This window comes from Entelurus aequoreus, linkage group LG09, assembly GCF_033978785.1.
Source record: "Entelurus aequoreus isolate RoL-2023_Sb linkage group LG09, RoL_Eaeq_v1.1, whole genome shotgun sequence".
In the NCBI taxonomy this organism is placed as follows: domain Eukaryota; kingdom Metazoa; phylum Chordata; class Actinopteri; order Syngnathiformes; family Syngnathidae; genus Entelurus; species Entelurus aequoreus.
Genome location: NC_084739.1, coordinates 74,047,858 through 74,067,156, shown reverse-complemented (window position 1 = coordinate 74,067,156; position 19,299 = coordinate 74,047,858). Strand labels below are relative to the sequence as shown.

Here is a 19,299-nt window from a genome sequence, read left to right as displayed (position 1 = left end):
ATGACTTTGGGGTAAACATGCAAAATTACCAAAAAAAATGCTATCAGTTAACATAAGTGAAATATCAAGTTATATGACTAGGGTTAACTGTTGAAAAATTTGCCAAAAAAATGCTAAAACTTAGCATATATGAAATACTAAGTTTTTGACTCTGGGGTAAACTGATGTAAAATTTGAAAACAAAAAGAAAAAGTTAGCATGCTAATGTTACCATGCTAACAGTTAGCGTATGTCAAGTACCAAGTTATTTGCCTCTGGGGTAAACTGTTGCAAAATTAGCAAAAAATGTAGCATGCAGTTAGCATATGCCAAGTACCAAGTTATATTGTGTTTTTTATGTCGATTTAATAAAAATTAAAAAAAACATATATATATATATATTTTTTTTTTTTTTACTTTCTTGCGCGGCCTGGTACCAACCGTTGGTTGGGGACCACTGTCCTAAACCATCAAAATAGGGTTACCAACGGTAAAGGACTAGCCAATAAGCTTATAGCTGCTACCAAACTAGCAACAAAACTGTACATGCTAACTTAATCTCATAACGTTAGCCTGAGAACGCTACCGCTAACCCAGCACCACCCCTTAGATGACTGTGAATGTTTACTTTGACAAGTTTCACCAAACACTTTTAGAGCCTCCTTAGTTCTTCAAGGGCTAGCCAAGTATGCTAGTACCATAAATATAAATACATTGTCAGATAGCAGTAGCAGCCAAGGTAACAACGTGCCTACGTGGCGGCCATCTTAGTGGGGGCCACTATCTTTTTTAAGGCAAAGCAATACAATGCGTTGTATATTGAAAATAAATCATAACTTGCTTATATCTCAATCTAATTTCAAGCAGTTTACTTTAATTGAGAAGGTAAAAACGTGCTATTTTGTTTTGTGTTTACCTGCAAAGGTGTCAGGGACGTAGTCTTTGACTTCAATGTAGACAAATACGGCCGGCAGAATCAGAGACTGATTCTTCTCATTCCTCAGGCCGATGTAGCGATACCCTGGACAGGAACACATCATCAAGTCTTTTGTTTGTTCAACAATGATGTTAGAGGACCTCACACACGTGTCTTACCTTCTTTTACCTTCTATTTATCTGTTATTTACCTTCTTTGACCATATTTGACCTTATTTTACCATCTATATTCCTTTTTTAACTTATTTTTTACCCTCTGTTTAACTTATTTTATTTACCTTCAATCTAACTTCTTTAACCTTTTATTTACTGTTTTTACCTTCTATTTACCTTCTATGTACCTTCTTTTATCCTCTTTTTTACCTTCTATGCATCTGTTATTTACCTTCTTTGACCATCTTTTACCTGATTTTACGAACTATGTTCCTTGTTTAACCTATTTTTTACCTTCTGTTTAACTTATTTTGTTTACCTTTGTTTACTTTCTAACTTCTTTTACCTTTTATTTACCGTTTGTACCATTTATTTACCTTTATTTACCTTCTATGTACCTTCTTTTATCCTCTTTTTACCTTTTATTTACCTTCTTTGACCATCTTTTACCTTGTTTTATGAACTATATCCCCTTTTTAACCTATTTTTTACCTTCTGTTTAACTTATTTTATTTACCTTTGTTTACCTTGTATTGAACTATTTTACCTTTTAATCACCCTTTTTACCTTCTATTTTTTACCTTTTATTTACCTTCTTTTAACCTCTTATTTACTTCATTTCACCCTTTATGACCATATTTTACCTTACTTTACATTCTATATTCCTTAATTAAACATCTATTTAACTTATCTTACATTTGATTGACCTGCTTTTTAACTTCTTTTACATTTATTTAGCTTCTATTCAACTTCTTTTACCTTCTATTTACCTTTTATTGAACTTATTTTAAATTAAATTAAACTTCTTTTTTACTTTATTTTTACCATTTACCTTCTATTTAACTTATTTTACCTTCTATTTACTTTATATTTAACTTATTTTACCTTCTATTTCCCCTATTTTACCTTCTATTTATCTTATTTTAACTTTTCATTACCTTACTTTACCTTGTATTTCACTTATTTTAACTTTTATTTCCCTTCTTGTAACTTTGATTTAACTTATTGTATTTACCTTATTTTGCCCTTTATCTTATTCTTTTACATTCTATTTAACTCATTTTACCTTCACCCGTGCTCCTGATGGGTGGTGGTTAGCGCCTTGCATGGCAGCTCCCGCCATCAGTGTGTGAATGTGTGTGTGAATGGGTAAATGTGGAAATACTGTCAAAGCGCTTTGAGTACCTTGAAGGTAGAAAAGCGCTATACAAGTATAACCCATTTACCATTTACATTATTCTAACTTTTCATTACCTTACTTTACCTTGTATTTAACTTGTTTGAACTTTTATTTACCTTATTTTCACTTTTATTTAACTTATTTTGTTTACCTTATTTTGCCCTTTATCTTCTTTTACCTTCTATTTAACTCATTTTACCTTCCATTTACCTTCTTTTACCTTTTATTTACTTTCTATTAAACCTATTTTACCATTAAGTTAATTTATTTTACCTTCTATATACTTTTTATTTAAATGATTTACCTTTTGTTTGCCTTCTTTTACATTGTATTTAACTTCTTTACCTTTAGTTTACCTATTTAACTTATTTTACCTTTTATTTACCTTCTTTTATCTTTTATTGCCCTTCTTGCACCTTTTATATATCTCCTCTTACCTTCTCTGTATCTTATTTTACTTTCTATTTACCTTTTATTGAACCTATTTTACCCTGTGTTTAACCTATTTTACTTCCCATATTTATTCTTTTACCTTTTATTTACCTTCTATTTACCTTCTATTTACCTTGTTTTAGCTTTTATTTACTACTTGTATTTTCTATTTACCTTTTATTTATCTTCGTTTAAGTGTCACTTACTTCTTTTAGCTTCTACATTCCTTATTTTCCCTTTTATATACCTTCTATTTACCTTGTTTTAGCTTTTATTTACTACTTTGATTTTCTATTAACCTTTTATTTGTCTTCGTTTAACTGTCACTTACTTCTTTTAGCTTCTACATTCCTTATTTTCCCTTTTATTTCCCTTCTATTTACCTTGTTTTAGCTTTTATTTACTACTTTTTTCTATTTACCTTTTATTTATCTTCGTTTAACTGTCACTTACTTCTTTTAGCTTCTACATTCCTTATTTTCCCTTTTATTTACCTTCTATTTACCTTGTTTTAGCTTTTATTTACTACTTTTATTTTCTATTGACCTTTTATTTATCTCCGTTTAGCTGTCATTTACTTCTTTTAGCTTCTACATTCCTTATTTTCCCTTGTATCTACCTTCTATTACCTTTTATTTACTTTGACCATATTTGACCTTTTATTTAATACCTTTACCTTGTATTTACCTTTTTTCTTCTATATTTCTTATTTTACCTTAAATTTACCTTTTCTTACCTACTATTTATCTTTTCTTTTTATTTTGACCTTCTATTGACTTCTTTCAAGCATGTGAAAGAGAGTTGCAGGGATGAAAGGGAGCAGGAGAAGGTGAAGAGAGTGGAAGTACCAGGTCTTACGGCTGACACGGGAATAATGCGATGGCCGATGAACTTCCCTCCTTCCTCGAAGGCGGCGATCCTCAGCCAGGCGAGGGTGGGGAGGATGACCTGTGGAGGACAGCGTGTCACCATGGCAACCTGCCAGCCGAGCCGCACACTCTCTCTCACCTTCTTGAAGACGACGGGCTCCTCGTCCCACACGGGGTTGACGGCGTTGTTGTTCTGCGAGGTTCTGGTCTTCAGAGCCTTCCTCCTGGTGTCCGCAGGGAGGCCGAACATCTCCACCTCCACGTACACGCCCACACGCCGCTCGCTCAGGAGCTGGCCCGAGATCACCTGACGGCGGGAAAGCGGCGAGGTGAGGCCGGTGTCCTAGAAAAGGAAGATGGAGGCGCACCTTGACCGAGAGGGTGTTGGCCACGATGCCGTCCACCGTGTTCTCCGTGAAGGGGTCAAAGTGCTTGTCGGGCCGCCGCATGAACTCCGGCTTCAGCCTGTAGCCGCTGCGGCCGTTGTACTCGAACATGAAGAGGTTCAACTGCATGGACAGATCTGCAAGAAGCAGCCGTCTTCTGCCACCGCCTCACTTCAACATCAATCATAACAACAAAGCAGGAACCTATGGTTTGGTAGTTGAGCGCCGCCAGCTGGCAGCCGGCGTTCCAGAAGAGTTGAGGCATGAAGTTGGACGAGTCCACTCTGGTGCCTTTCGGGTAAATGCGACTGAGCTGGGACTTGTTGTACCTGGTTGGTGTCGGCATGAGGAGAACCACTGGCACACTTGGACTGCTGATAACAAGCTAATCTTATTATATGCTAACGTGCTAATATGCAAATGCAATATTATTCTATTGTGCTGATACCTTAATATACGAATATGCTAACGTGCTAATATGCAAATGCATTAATGTGCTAGTGTGTTGATACTTTAATATACTAATGTGCTAATATGCTAACATGCTAATATGCAAATGCGTTAATGCGCTAGTGTGTTGATACGTTAATATACTAATGTGCTAACATGCTAATATACAAATGTGTTAATGCGCTAGTGTGTTGATATGTTAATATACTAATGTGCTAATATGCTAACGTGCTAATATGCAAATGCATAATTTGTGCTAATGTGTTGATACGTTAATATACTAATGTGCTAATATGCTAATATGCAAATGTGCTAGTGTGTTGATACGTTAATATACTAATGTGATAATATGCTCATGTGCTAATTTGCAAATATGTTAATGTTTTAGTGTGTTGATATGTTAATATACTAATGTGCTAATATGCTAACATGCTAATATGCAAATGTGTTAATGTGCTAGTGTGTTGATACGTTAATAAACTAATGTGCTAAGATGCTAACGTGCTAATATGCAAATGCATTATTGTGCTAGTGTGTTGACATGTTAATATACTAATATAATAATATGCTCATGTGCTAATTTGCAAATATGTTAATGTTCTAGTGTGTTGATACGTTAATATACTAATGTGCTAATATGCTAACGTGCTAATATACAAATGTGTTAATGTGCTAGTGTGTTGATACGTTAATATACTAATGTGCTAATATGCCAACGTGCTAATATGCAAATGTGTTAATGTACGTTAATATACTAATGTGCTAATATGCTAACATGCTAATATGCAAATGCATAAATGTGCTAGTGTGTTGACACGTTAATATACATATGTGCTAATATGCTAACATGCTAATATGCAAATGTGTTAATGTGCTAGTGTGTTGATACGTTAATAAACTAATGTGCTAAGATGCTAACGTGCTAATATGCAAATGCATTATTGTGCTAGTGTGTTGACATGTTAATATACTAATATAATAATATGCTCATGTGCTAATTTGCAAATATGTTAATGTTCTAGTGTGTTGATACGTTAATATACTAATGTGCTAATATGCTAACGTGCTAATATACAAATGTGTTAATGTGCTAGTGTGTTGATACGTTAATATACTAATGTGCTAATATGCCAACGTGCTAATATGCAAATGTGTTAATGTACGTTAATATACTAATGTGCTAATATGCTAACATGCTAATATGCAAATGCATAAATGTGCTAGTGTGTTGACACGTTAATATACATAGGTGCTAATATGATAATGTGCTCATATGCAAATGTATTAATGTGCTAGTGTGTTGATACTTTAATATACTAATGTGCTAACATGCTAACGTGCTAATATGCAAATGCATTAATGTGCAAATGTGTTGATATGTTAATATACTAATGTGCTAATATGCTAACGTAATAATATGCAAATGCATAATGTGCCAGTGTGTGGATACGTTAATATACTAATGTGCTAATATGCTAATGTACTAATATGCAAATGTGTTAGTGTGTTGATACTTTAATATACTAATGTGCTAATATGCTAACGTGCTAATATGCAAATGCATTAATGTGCTAGTGTGTTGATACGTTAATATACCAATGTGCTAATATACAAATGCATTATTGTGCTAGTGTGTTGATACGTTAATATACTAATGTGCTAATATGCTAACATGCTAATATGCAAATGCATAAATGTGCTAGTGTGTTGACACGTTAATATACATATGTGCTAATATGATAATGTGCTCATATGCAAATGTGTTAATGTGCTAGTGTGTTGATACTTTAATATACTAATGTGCTAACATGCTAACGTGCTAATATGCAAATGCATTAATGTGCAAATGTGTTGATATGTTAATATACTAATGTGCTAATATGCTAACGTAATAATATGCAAATGCGTAATGTGCCAGTGTGTGGATACGTTAATATACTAATGTGCTAATATGCTAATGTACTAATATGCAAATGTGTTAGTGTGTTGATACTTTAATATACTAATGTGCTAATATGCTAACGTGCTAATATGCAAATGCATTAATGTGCTAGTGTGTTGATACGTTAATATACTAATGTGCTAATATACAAATGCATTATTGTGCTAGTGTGTTGATACGTTAATATACTAATGTGCTAATATGCTAACGTACTAATATGCGAATTTGTTAATGTGCTAGTGTGTTGATACGTTAATTGATACTAAGTTGATACTAAGTGTTTATTGTGAGCGAACTGTGGTGCTGAACTTCCCCCAGGGATCAATAAAGTACTTTCTATTCTATTCTAATATATACCAATGTGCTAATTTTACATGCTAGCCGATATCATCCGATACTCTCGCCTCAGTCACGGACGCAAGGAAACGAACGGGTAAAGTATGATAACGAGCCCTCGACTTGTGCAATAAACAACCTCCCCTGACAGTGTCCGTCAAAAGCCAGGTGTACCTAATGAAGCGTCCACGCAAACGTGCTGCCCACAAGCGTGTGGCGACGGCGGCGCGAGGGACGGTTTTCGGAAAAAGACATCAAACGAGGAAGAAGAAGAAGAAGCAGCCGCCGCCGGGTGCGGTCGCCGTGGCAACGGTCGCTAAGGATACTCGACAAACTCCACCGGTGACTTGGTGAGATGCTCCAGAGCTTTGGTCTCCACGAAGGACGACATGTTGTAACAGCGGGCCGCCTCTACACACACACACACACACACACATGCACACACAGACACACAAACGCACGTACACACATGCACACAAACACACACACACTTTATTAGTGTGTGAAAAGGTGAGCATTCAACTTGTGACGTACTCTTGGAGGCTTCGAAGGAGTTGAACTTGGTGGGCTGCACGTAGTTCACCAGAGTGGACATCTCCTCCGTGGCCACCGCCTCACGCTCCGCTGAGCCCTGAAGAAGAAGAAGAAGAAGAAGAAGAAGAAGAAGAAGAAGAAAATGAAGAGAGGAAGAAGAAGAAGATAAGAATGAAGACAAAGAAGAAGAAGAAGAAGAAGAAGAAGAAGAAGAAGAAGAAGAAGAAGAAGAAGAAGAAGAAGAAGAAGAAAATGAAGAGAGGAAGAAGAAGAAGATAAGAATGAAGACAAAGAAGAAGAAGACGAAGAAGAAGAAGATTTAGATGAAGATGAAGATGAAGGAGAAGAAGACAAAGAAGAGGAAAATGAAGACAAAGAAGAGAGGAGGAAGAAGAAGATAACAATGAAGACAAAGAAGAAGAAGAAGAAGAAGAAGAAGAAGAAGAAGAAGAAGAAGAAGAAGAAGAAGAAGAAGAAGAAAATGAAGAGAGGAAGAAGAAGAAGAAGAAGAAGAAGAAGAAGAAGAAGAAGAAGAAGAAGATTAAAATGAAGAAGAAGAAGAAGATAAAGAATAAAATGAAGAGAGGAAGAAGAAGAAGATAAGAATGAAGACAAAGAAGAAGAAGAAGAAGATTTAGATGAAGATGAAGGAGAAGAAGACAAAGAAGAGGAAAATGAAGACAAAGAAGAGAGGAGGAAGAAGATAACAATGAAGACAAAGAAGAAGAAGAAGACGAAGAATAAGATTTAGATGAAGATGAAGATGAAGATGAAGATGAAGAAGAAGAAGAAGAAGAAGAAGAAGAAGAAGATTAAAATGAAGAAGAAGAAGAAGAAGATGAAGAATAAAATGAAGAGAGGAAGAAGAAGAAGATAAGAATGAAGACAAAGAAGAAGAAGACGAAGAAGAAGAAGATTTAGATGAAGATGAAGATGAAGATGAAGGAGAAGAAGACAAAGAAGAGGAAAATGAAGACAAAGAAGAGAGGAGGAAGAAGAAGATAACAATGAAGACAAAGAAGAAGAAGAAGAAGAAGAAGAAGAAGAAGAAGAAGAAGAAGAAGAAGAAGAAGAAGAAGAAGAAAATGAAGAGAGGAAGAAGAAGAAGAAGAAGAAGAAGAAGAAGAAGAAGAAGATTAAAATGAAGAAGAAGAAGAAGATAAAGAATAAAATGAAGAGAGGAAGAAGAAGAAGATAAGAATGAAGACAAAGAAGAAGAAGAAGAAGATTTAGATGAAGATGAAGATGAAGGAGAAGAAGACAAAGAAGAGGAAAATGAAGACAAAGAAGAGAGGAGGAAGAAGAAGATAACAATGAAGACAAAGAAGAAGAAGAAGACGAAGAATAAGATTTAGATGAAGATGAAGATGAAGATGAAGAAGAAGAAGAAGAAGAAGAAGAAGAAGAAGAAGAAGAAGATTAAAATGAAGAAGAAGAAGAAGATGAAGAATAAAATGAAGAGAGGAAGAAGAAGAAGATAAGAATGAAGACAAAGAAGAAGAAGACGAAGAAGAAGAAGATTTAGATGAAGATGAAGATGAAGATGAAGGAGAAGAAGACAAAGAAGAGGAAAATGAAGACAAAGAAGAGAGGAGGAAGAAGAAGATAACAATGAAGACAAAGAAGAAGACGAAGAAGAAGATTTAGATGAAGATGAAGATGAAGATGAAGAAGAAGGAGAAGAAGATGAAGAAGAGAGGAAGAAGAACAAGATAAGAATGAAGACAAAGAAGAAGAAGAAGACGAAGAAGAAGATTTACATGAAGATGAAGATGAAGGAGAAGAAGACGAAGAAGAAGAAAATGAAGACAAAGAAGAGAGGAGGAGGAAAAAGAAGATAAGAATGAAGACAAAGAAGAAGAAGAAGAAGAAGAAGAAGATTTACATGAAGATGAAGATGAAGGAGAAGAAAACGAAGAAGAAGAAAATGAAGACAAAGAAGAGAGGAGGAGGAAAAAGAAGATAAGAATGAAGACAAACAAGAAGAAGAAGACGAAGAAGAAGAAGAAGATTTACATGAAGATGAAGATGAAGGAGAAGAAGACGAAGAAGAAGAAAATGAAGACAAAGAAGAGAGGAGGAGGAAAAAGAAGATAAGAATGAAGACAAAGAAGAAGAAGAAGACGATTTAGATGAAGATGAAGATGAAGAAGGAGAAGAAGACAAAGAAGAGAGGAAGAAGAAGAAGATAAGGATGAAGACAAAAAAGAAGAAGAAGACGAAGAAGAAGAAGATTTAGATGAAGATGAAGAAGAAGGAGAAGAAGACAAAGAAGAATAAAATGAAGACAAAGAAGAGAGGAGGAGGAAGAAGAAGATAAGAATGAAGACAAAGAAGAAGAAGAAGACGAAGAAGAAGATGAAGATGAAGAAGAAGAAGATAAGAATGAAGACAAAGAAGAAGAAGAAGACAAAGAAGAAGAAGAAGACGATTTAGATTAAGATAAAGATGAAGAAGGAGAAGAAGACAAAGAAGAGAGGAAGAAGAAGAAGATAAGAATGAAGACAAAAAAGAAGAAGAAGACGAAGAAGAAGAAGAAGATATAGATGAAGATGAAAATAAAGAAGAAGATGAAGAAGAATAAAATGAAGACAAAGAAGAGAGGAGGAGGAAGAAGAAGATAAGAATGAAGACAAAGAAGAAGAAGAAGACGAAGAAGAAGATTTAGATTAAGATGAAGAAGAAGGAGAAGAAGACGAAGAAGAAGAAAATGAACACAAAAGAGAGAGGAGGAGGAAAAAGAAGATAAGAATGAAGACAAAGAAGAAGAAGAAGAAGAAGACGAAGAAGAAGATTTAGATTAAGATGAAGATGAAGGAGAAGCAGATGAAGAAGAAAATGAAGACAAAGAAGAAGAGGAGGAGAAAGAAGAAGAAGATAAGAATGAAGACAAAGAAGAAGAAGAAGACGAAGAAGAAGGAGAAGGAGAAGAAGAAGAAGGAGAAGACAAAGAAGAAGGAGAAGAAGGAGAAGAAGAAGAAGAAGAAGAAGTAGAAGAAGAAGAAGAAAAAGAAGGACAAGCAGGAGGATGAGTAGGAGAAGAAGAAGTTGCTGGTCACATCTACACGGTATCTCTCTTCTGCTTTGCTTTAAAAACGTTTTAACGAGAAATCCAGTTTTTGTCCATCTATCCTGGCATCTTTTACTCTTTTCGTTTTGTTTCTTTCGCTACTGCAACCCAAAACCCTGCGTCTGCAACACTGGGAGCGTGGGATCATTACAGCAGCGCCACCACTTTCATGTTCCGTGAACAACGCGACAGAGATGGACGGACATGAAGACCACAAAAGTATATCTCTGCCAAAAATGCTAACTTTGTGTAAATATCTTGACAAATATGAGATGATTACATAAATACAGAAGAGGCAGCAGCTCACACATTCTCATACTTTCTGTAGCATCCAGCGAGAAATGATGTCAGCCATCTTGAAAAATGTCTCAACTATAATCGAGGTGAAGGAGCCCAGAATTGTTTTTAGCAATATTTCATGAGGAACCCCTGAAAAAACCCACATGGGTCGATGTCTACTTCAAACGTGGAGTTTTCACCCCTTGGTCCAGGAGTCACCAACCTTTTTGAAACCAAGAGTTACTTCTTGGGTACTGATTAATGCAAAGGGCTACCAGTTTGATACACACTTAAATAAATTGCCAAAAATAGCCAATTTGCTCAATTTACCTTTAACTCTATGTTATTATTAATAATGAATGATATTTACACTTAATTGAACGGTTTAAAAGAGGAGAAAACACGAAAAAAATGACAATTAAATTTTGAAACATAGTTTATCTTCAATTTCGACTCTTTAAAATTCTAAATTAAACCGAAAAAAAGAAGAGAAAAACTAGCTAATTTGAATCTTTTTGAAAAAATTAAAAAAATTATTTATGGAACATCATTAGTAATTTTTCCTGATTAAGATTAATTTTAGAATTTTGATGACATGTTTTAAATAGGTTAAAATCCAATCTGCACTTTGTTAGAATATATAACAGATTGGACCAAGCTATATTTCTAACAAAGACAAATCATTATTTCTTCTAGATTTTCCAGAACAACAATTTTAAAAGAAATTCAAAAGACTTTGAAATAAGATTTTAATTTAATTCTACAGATTTTCTAGACTTGCCAGAATAATTTTTTTTGAAATTTAACATAATAAGCTTGAAGAAATATTTCACAAATATTCTTTGTCGAAAAAACAGAAGCTAAAATGAAGAATTAAATTAAAATGTATTTATTATTCTTTACAATAAAAAAAATTAATTTACTTGAACATTGATTTCAATTGTCAGGAAAGAAGAGGAAGGAATTTAAAAGGTAAAAAGGTATATGTCATTAAAAATCCTAAAATCATTTTTAAGGTGGTATTTTTTCTCTAAAATTGTCTTTCTGAAAGTTATAAGAAGCAAAGTAAAAAAAATAATGAATTTATTTAAACAAGTGAAGACCAAGTCTTTAAAATATTTTCTTGGATTTTCAAATTCTATTTGAGTTTTGTCTCTCTTAGAATTAAGAATGTCGGGCAAAGCGAGACCAGCTTGCTAGTAAATAAATAAAATTTAAAAAATAGAGGCAGCTCACTGGTAAGTGCTGCTATTTGAGCTATTTTTAGAACAGGCCAGCGGGCTACTCATCTGGGGCCGTACTTATCAAGCTTCTTAGAATTACTCCTAAGAAGTCTGCTAAGAGTTGACTTAAGAGTAAATAAATTATTCACTGAAAGCTGCACTTAAAAGTTAGTTATCAAGCGTCTTACTCACACTTTCAGCGAAGTGTAGGACTGAATCTTAAGTGTCACACTCAGAGCTGAATTACGACATTACTATGTGCCGTAAACGGAATTTTAGGTGACGTCATTTCTGTGTCCATAGAAATGACCAATCACGGAATGGAATCCCTTGTCTAAGAATAAAGAAATATCTTGGAAATATTTAAGTGGACAATGGGAGTGTATATTTTGACAATAAACTACAAAATAATACAAAACAAACTAGTCCCCGCCGGCACTCACGCTACCGCTCCCTCTCTTCTATCGCCCACACACTCACTGACGTCACTCACCTCACGGCCACACACATACGCTACTGTCATAACATTTTCTTTCCAATTCATTAATTAGGCAACTAATTTGAAACTGGTGTGGGTGGCTCTATATATACTAGCCCACTGCAGACACATGCAGAAATCAACAAGGAATCGAAAAGTATTAAATCTGTGACAAAAATAATATCCGCTCTGTCTAAACGATACCGTTTGATCAGCTGCTCGTCATCAAAAAAACCCAAAACATTGTTCCGTTCCCTGAACGTTCGCGCACGTCTCTCTCGCCTCAGTGCCATCCACTGCTGGCAACTCCTAACCACTTAAGACACCTCTGAAGGTCTCTTAAATATCGTGGAGAGTAGGAGTGATTTTTAGACTTAAGAACGTTGATAAAAAGCTTTTATTCTTAAGTTTGAGAGTAGGACTACATTTCGCAAATTCTCAGGACTTAAGTGTAAAATGGCACTCTAAGAAGCTTGATAAGTACGGCCCCTGGTCCTTACGGGCTACCTGGTGCCCGCGGGCACCGCGTTGGTGACCCCTGCCTTGGTCCATGTTTGTCACTGACCTTTTTGCCATCGTCGTCTTCGTCGTCGTCCTCCTCCTCGCTCTCGGCGTCCATCTCTGCTGCAGTGACAGAAAGACGACCGACTCAGCGACGTTTGCAAACAAAGCGAGTCCAGCTTGCGAGTCAGGGAGACCCGACACAAGTAGCTGCATCAGGAAAGTCTCACTTTGGATTGATTGAAGCTAACTATGACCATCTTACACTTTCTCATCTGCTTACTGAGTTATGGCCAAAGTTATTTTTTTATATTTTTTTTTACTCATCTCTTGTCCAAACCACTATTTGAGACAAATGTTTGTGTGGTGGTTCGTCTCCTTTGCTGCCTGTGCCTGGCTTTTGTCAGAGATAAGACACTTTTATGGCCTTGATACATTCTTGGAGTCCGGTGGAAACGACTCAAACCCCCACCTTCTCACCAGTGTTGTTTTCGTCAACGATGACGAAATCATTTCGTCGACGCCACTTTTTTTCATGACGATAACGAGACGGTGACGAGATAAACATGTCTCTCTGATGACGAAAACATGACGAGACGTGCGTGAGTTTTCGTTGACGAGACGAGAACGGACGAAAATGCTAGTGGGTAATCTGTCAGACGTTTAAAACGCATGACATTTCTGTTTATTGTGTGTGTCAATTAAAACCACGCCCACCAACTGGCGTGCTGCGCACAACGTGCTCAACACGTCAGACTGTTGTTACTCATCAGGCTCAGTGGTCGCAAACGTAGAGACGACATATGGGTGTATTTGAAATATAACCCAGCAGATAATAAAACAGAGTGTGTTGTGAAGGAAGACGGTGACAAATGTGGCCACAAAATATGCGGAAAAAATACGACCAACCTTAAGCGGCACCTTACGGCTCGCCACAAGGATATTTTTACGAAGGTAAGTTACAAATGCTGTTAACATAATCGATAAATGTCATAGTAAGCTAATACATTAGTACGTTTTTCCACATACTCCTGGCGCAAATGGGCTGCTAACTTCAGGCTAAAGTTAGCTTTTGTTACGCTAACGTCAATTCATTATGTGTGTGTTACTTTAGCAGCATGTTTACATTCAGCGACGGTGTGGTTATCTCTTTGTGAGTACGTTCTGTCAGCACGTAACTTGATATGGTAAACAGGTGGAGTTACTGTTATACGTAGAGTCTGCTAGCTTTAGCCTAAAAGCCACAGGTGACGTTGTGCAGCCCCATTAAGGAATCAGGAATTAATTGATTATTTTATTACATGGTTTGCACAAATGAAAGAGAGTGAGGTTGTATGATATCTGTTGTAATTGCACTGGCAGACAGGGCCAAGTTGAGCATGTGTGTTCCTCATCCATCACTCATATTTTGGGCATGTTTATGTTCATTGTACTTTAACAAATTCTGAGAAATAAAGCCACATCTGCTGAAGTAGAATGTTTTTGTTTTTTGGCTTTTTTGGAGTAATGAACTTTGATTCCACTGTTACCACTTTATCTGTGTGTAATACACAATCCTTGGATCAGAAATTTGCTGTTGGGTGGAAACCTTTTATGTCTAAAACCATTCCTTTATTGTTATTATTTGTGAAAATAGCAGATCTGCAAGCTTACAATGGGTTGAACTTATAGATCTGCTGCTATTTTCACAACTTATGTGTGACACTGCCCAACAGCAATCTCCAATACTTATTGACCTAAATTAATTTGTTAAAAGACTATACTTACACTACCGTTCAAAAGTTTGGGGTCACATTGAAATGTCCTTATTTTTGAAGGAAAAGCACTGTACTTTTCAATGAAGATAACTTTAAACTAGTCTTAACTTTAAAGAAATATACTCTATACCAGGGGTCACCAACCTTTTTGAAACCAAGAGCTACTTCTTGGGTACTGATTAATGCGAAGGGCTACCAGTTTGATACACACTTAAATAAATTGCCGAAAATAGCCAATTTGCTCAATTTACCTTTAACTCTATGTTATTATTTAATAATTAATGATATTTACACTTAATTTAACGGTTTAAAAGAGTAGAAAACACGAAAAAAGTGACAATAAAATTTTGAAACATAGTTTATCTTCAATTTCGACTCTTTCAAATTCAATATTCAACCGAAAAAAAGGAGAGAAAAACTAGCTAATTCGAATCTTTTTGAAAAAATAAAAAAAATAATTTATGGAACATCATTAGTAATTTTTCCTGACTAAGATTAATTTTAGAATTTTGATGACATGTTTTAAATAGGTTAAAATACAATCTGCACTTTGTTAGAATATATAACAAATTGGACCAAGCTATATTTCTAACAAAGGCAAATCATTATTTCTTCTAGATTTTCCAGAACAAAAATTTTAAAATAAATTCTAAAGACTTTGAAATAAGATTTAAATTTGATTCTACAGATTTTCTAGATTTGCCAGATAACTTTAAACTAGTCTTAACTTTAAAGAAATACACTCTATACATTGCTAATGTGGTAAATGACTATTCTAGCTGCAAATGTCTGGTTTTTGGTGCAATATCTACATAGGTGTATAGAGGCCCATTTCCAGAAACTATCACTCCAGTGTTCCAATGGTACAATGTGTTTGCTCATTGGCATGATTAGAAAACCCTTGTGCAATCATGTTCACACATCTGAAAACAGTTTAGCTCGTTACAGAAGCTACAAAACTGACCTTCCTTTGAGCAGATTGAGTTTCTGGAGCATCACATTTGTGGGGTCAACTAAATGCTCAAAATGGCCAGAAAAAGAGAACTTTCATCTGAAACTCGACAGTCTATTCTTGTTCTTAGAAATGAAGGCTATTCCACAAAATTGTTTGGGTGACCCCAAACTTTTGAACGGTAGTGTATTTTGCTGTGAATTATAAACAAAGATGTCCTTGTTTTACACAAGAAAACATTGTAAAATGCTACCTGTTGTTAGTGTTTTTTAGCTCTTTGTTTTGTGGATGAAAAAGTGTGTTTGTTGTCTGTCAACCTTTGTTAGAGTTCTGGAAGAATGAGTTGATTTGAGACATGTATGAAGTGATTTGCTAGTTTTAGTGCATTTTGAAAGTGAAATGAACTGATGTGACGAGCTGAAAGTCGGTTTGGAGAACTGTGTGAAGAGTTTTGAAAAAGCGACCTAAGTATTGGGAAATGTGTCCTAGCGACTGTAAAAAAACTGTAATCAAGATATCCCTAGTTTTGGCTAATATACAATCAGAAAAAAAGTGGGTTTTTTTTACTGTTTTTTTAGATAGATATGTAATTATTTGAACATTTTAGCAGACGGGTTAGCTATATTTGCACAAAGTATCGGTATGGAAGTGGACTTGGTACACACTCCAAACACAAAAAGTAAGGTTTTGTTCAAGAGAACATTTCTAATGCAGCTTTATATTGGCCGCCAGCACATGGTACAGGTGAGCGTCGTGCATGTTCTACCTCCTGTGTTGTTGCTAGGAGACGGCGACTCGGGGCCCTGATTGGCCGGCAGCTCCGTCAGCCTCTTGGTGTCGGCGCCATTGGAGGCTTTGTGGGACTTTTTGTTCTTGATGAGGATTTTGCCCATCAGCTCCTGAGGACTTGGCAGCGGCACGCCCGACTCCAGCTGTGTTCCATTTTAAAGCCGTCATCACAAATATACTTTCTGACCTGAGTGTGAGTGTGTGTGTGTACTTACAGGGTATTTGTCCAGTGGGTCAATCAGTAGCGCCTCCCCAAAGATTGATCGACAATATTCGGCCATCTTGGCTTGCTGCTTCAACCTGACGGAACAGTGAAACATTTTTTCATGTTTCGGCCATTCCACACCCACATCTGGTACGTTTCACATGACGTCAAAGTGAAAGTGAAAGTCAGTTCTCACGAGTCGACGTGATTCTCGAAAGACAAGATGACCGGGAAAGGCGACGTCTTAAAGGCGCACTCTGCAATGGCCTCTATCACTTCCTGCCGATAGACAACAAATAAAGCAATTAATAAACAAAAAAAAATACAGAAAATGTCAATAAGAATACTTTTAAATAAATAACTATTTTACTATTTATTTAATACATTAATTATTTCATACATTGGAAATGACAATAAATAACTACAAATGTAAATAAAAGAACTAACAACATTTGTTACACTACGGATACTATTTATTATAATAATAACAAATTATATGAATAAAACAATAATGATAATAAAATAGTTATAATAAAAAATGTAGACAATAAAAATAATGATGGAAATAATTATGATGATAAAATAGTAATGATAAAAAATAATAATAGCAATAAAAATGATAACTATAACAAAATAAGACATTAAAATAATAACTACAATAATAATAATTATGATAATAGAATAATAATGATAAACAAATAGTAATAGCAATAAAATAATGATAATAAAATAGGAAATTAGAATAACAATTAAAAAAAAATAATAATAATGATGATAAAGAATAACAATAGCAATAAAAATTATGATAAAATAAGACATTCAAATAATAATTATTATAATAGAATAATAATAATAAAGAATAACAATAGCAATAAAATAATTATAATAAAATAATAAGACAATAAAATAATAAAGAAAAAAATTATAAAAATAATAATGATAAAGAATAATAGCAATAAAAATAATAACATGAATAAAATAACAAGACATTAAAATAATAATACAAATAATATCAATTATTATAGTATATTAAAGATAATAAAATAATATTATTAATAGTAATACAAATAATAATAATGAAAATAATACAAATATGATAATTATAATAATCACACAAGAAAAAAATAAATAAGAAAAAACAAAAAAAGAATAGTGCCACATACATTTTTATTAAAAATAATACTAGATAAAATGTACAAAAATACCTTAAAAGTAATAGTAATAATAATCAGTATACATATCAGTCAATAAAAAATACCTGTATTTCTTAAAAAGATATATTTGATCTCCTAAATCAAAGCTGGAAGTCTACACTTGAACCAAGTCTTGTTCATTCTTCAGCACGTTGTAAAAAACTCACTGACTCTCCAAATGTGGAGCCACACTTTCCTGCGCTGAAAGAGACCGGAAGCGAGTCACCTTGAAGCAGATCTCCGAAGTCATGGTGAATCCGTGCGTGATGACGGGCTCCTCCTCGGCAGTCCTTCCCTTCCACACGTCCAACTCCACGCAGCGACACCCGGCCAGCAGGACCTGCCGGTACATTTCCACCGAGGAACTTCCTGCCAGCTGACCCGCTGGAAGGACACGCCAACACCTTGAGCTGACGCACACGCGCAGGTGTGTGGGCGGCTAGCTACCTGTCAGGTAAGTGTTGTGGGAGGAGTTAATGAAGTAGTGAGACAGAGGGAAGCTCATGTCTTCCGACTGGTCCAGTTTGTCCGGCGGGATGACGCCGTTCTCATCGCTGGACAGATAACTGGAGAAGGCCTGCATGGAGATGACACCTGCCACACACACACACTTAAATATACTCCTTTATCGCATGTGTGTGTGTGTTCTTGTATTTTTACCCTTCTTGAGACACCAACAAGGAAAAGTACCTTCCATATGAGGACCGGTGAACAAGTTAGGACATAAATCATGGTCCCAATACGGAAAACCATTGCATCTAATAGAGAGCTAAATACTAGAGTCTGTGAACATTGCTCCAAAGTCAGGATTTTTTTGTTGATTTAATGTGCATACAAAAGTAAACATTGACAGGTGCAAAGGCAGCAATACAGTATATGATAAAACAAGACGGCAGCTAAAGAAGGACCTTCCTATTCATCCCCAAAAAGGAGGTATTTTTCAAATTGACGGTGTGTCGGTTTTGAAAGGGCTCCTCCTCTGGTCAACATATGAAATAACAAGTGTGTGTAAAAATTTGAGGTGCTCCCCCTCAGGCCAACATATGTAATAACAAGTGTGTGTAAGAAATTGAAATGCTCCCCCTTTGGCCAAAATTAATTTAAAAAAAATAAATTCATTTGTATATAGAGACAAACTGTAATAACTTGAAGTAAATAATGAAGATTAAAAACCAATTACACAAAAAATAAAAATAAAAATAAATGAAATAAAAGCAGTTTTTTCTCATAAAATTGGGAATAATTTCTCATATTCTTTCTGTTTCTGTAATATTGCAATATTTTCTCGTAAAATTATTACTTTTTAATGCAAAATGGTGACATTTGATCGTATACAATTCTGACTTTTATCACAATATTGCCCATTTTTTTTGTTGTTCTTGTAAAATAGTGACATTTTTTGACTAAAGTTATGACTTTTGTAATAGTTTTGCCAAGTGAAATTCCGATTATAATTATAATATTGCCAACATTTCAAAGTTTTCTTATAAAATTGTGACTTTTGTCGGGTAAAATTACGACTCTTTTCATAAAATTGCCAAAATGTTAAGCTTTTCTTGTAAAATTGTGACTATTATTTAGTAAAATTCCAACTTTTAACATAATATTGCACAAATGTTCAGTTTTTCTTGTAAAATTTTGACCTGAGTTGAGCA

At 34.9% G+C, this 19,299-nt stretch overlaps 1 protein-coding gene across 1 annotated transcript in view; it reads right to left on the bottom strand.

Annotated features, from left to right (window-relative positions):
* The window catches only part of plcb1 (phospholipase C beta 1), a 58,709-nt gene that overhangs the window by 22,339 nt on the left and 17,071 nt on the right, over positions 1 to 19,299 (bottom strand). The window contains 13 exon segments of the mRNA XM_062059313.1: positions 896 to 1,000; positions 3,529 to 3,628; positions 3,689 to 3,856; positions 3,918 to 4,072; positions 4,140 to 4,264; positions 6,990 to 7,074; positions 7,198 to 7,294; positions 12,813 to 12,871; positions 16,224 to 16,389; positions 16,462 to 16,546; positions 16,648 to 16,730; positions 17,871 to 18,028; positions 18,092 to 18,238. Of these exon segments, the coding sequence (XP_061915297.1) occupies positions 896 to 1,000; positions 3,529 to 3,628; positions 3,689 to 3,856; positions 3,918 to 4,072; positions 4,140 to 4,264; positions 6,990 to 7,074; positions 7,198 to 7,294; positions 12,813 to 12,871; positions 16,224 to 16,389; positions 16,462 to 16,546; positions 16,648 to 16,730; positions 17,871 to 18,028; positions 18,092 to 18,238 (1,533 nt within the window).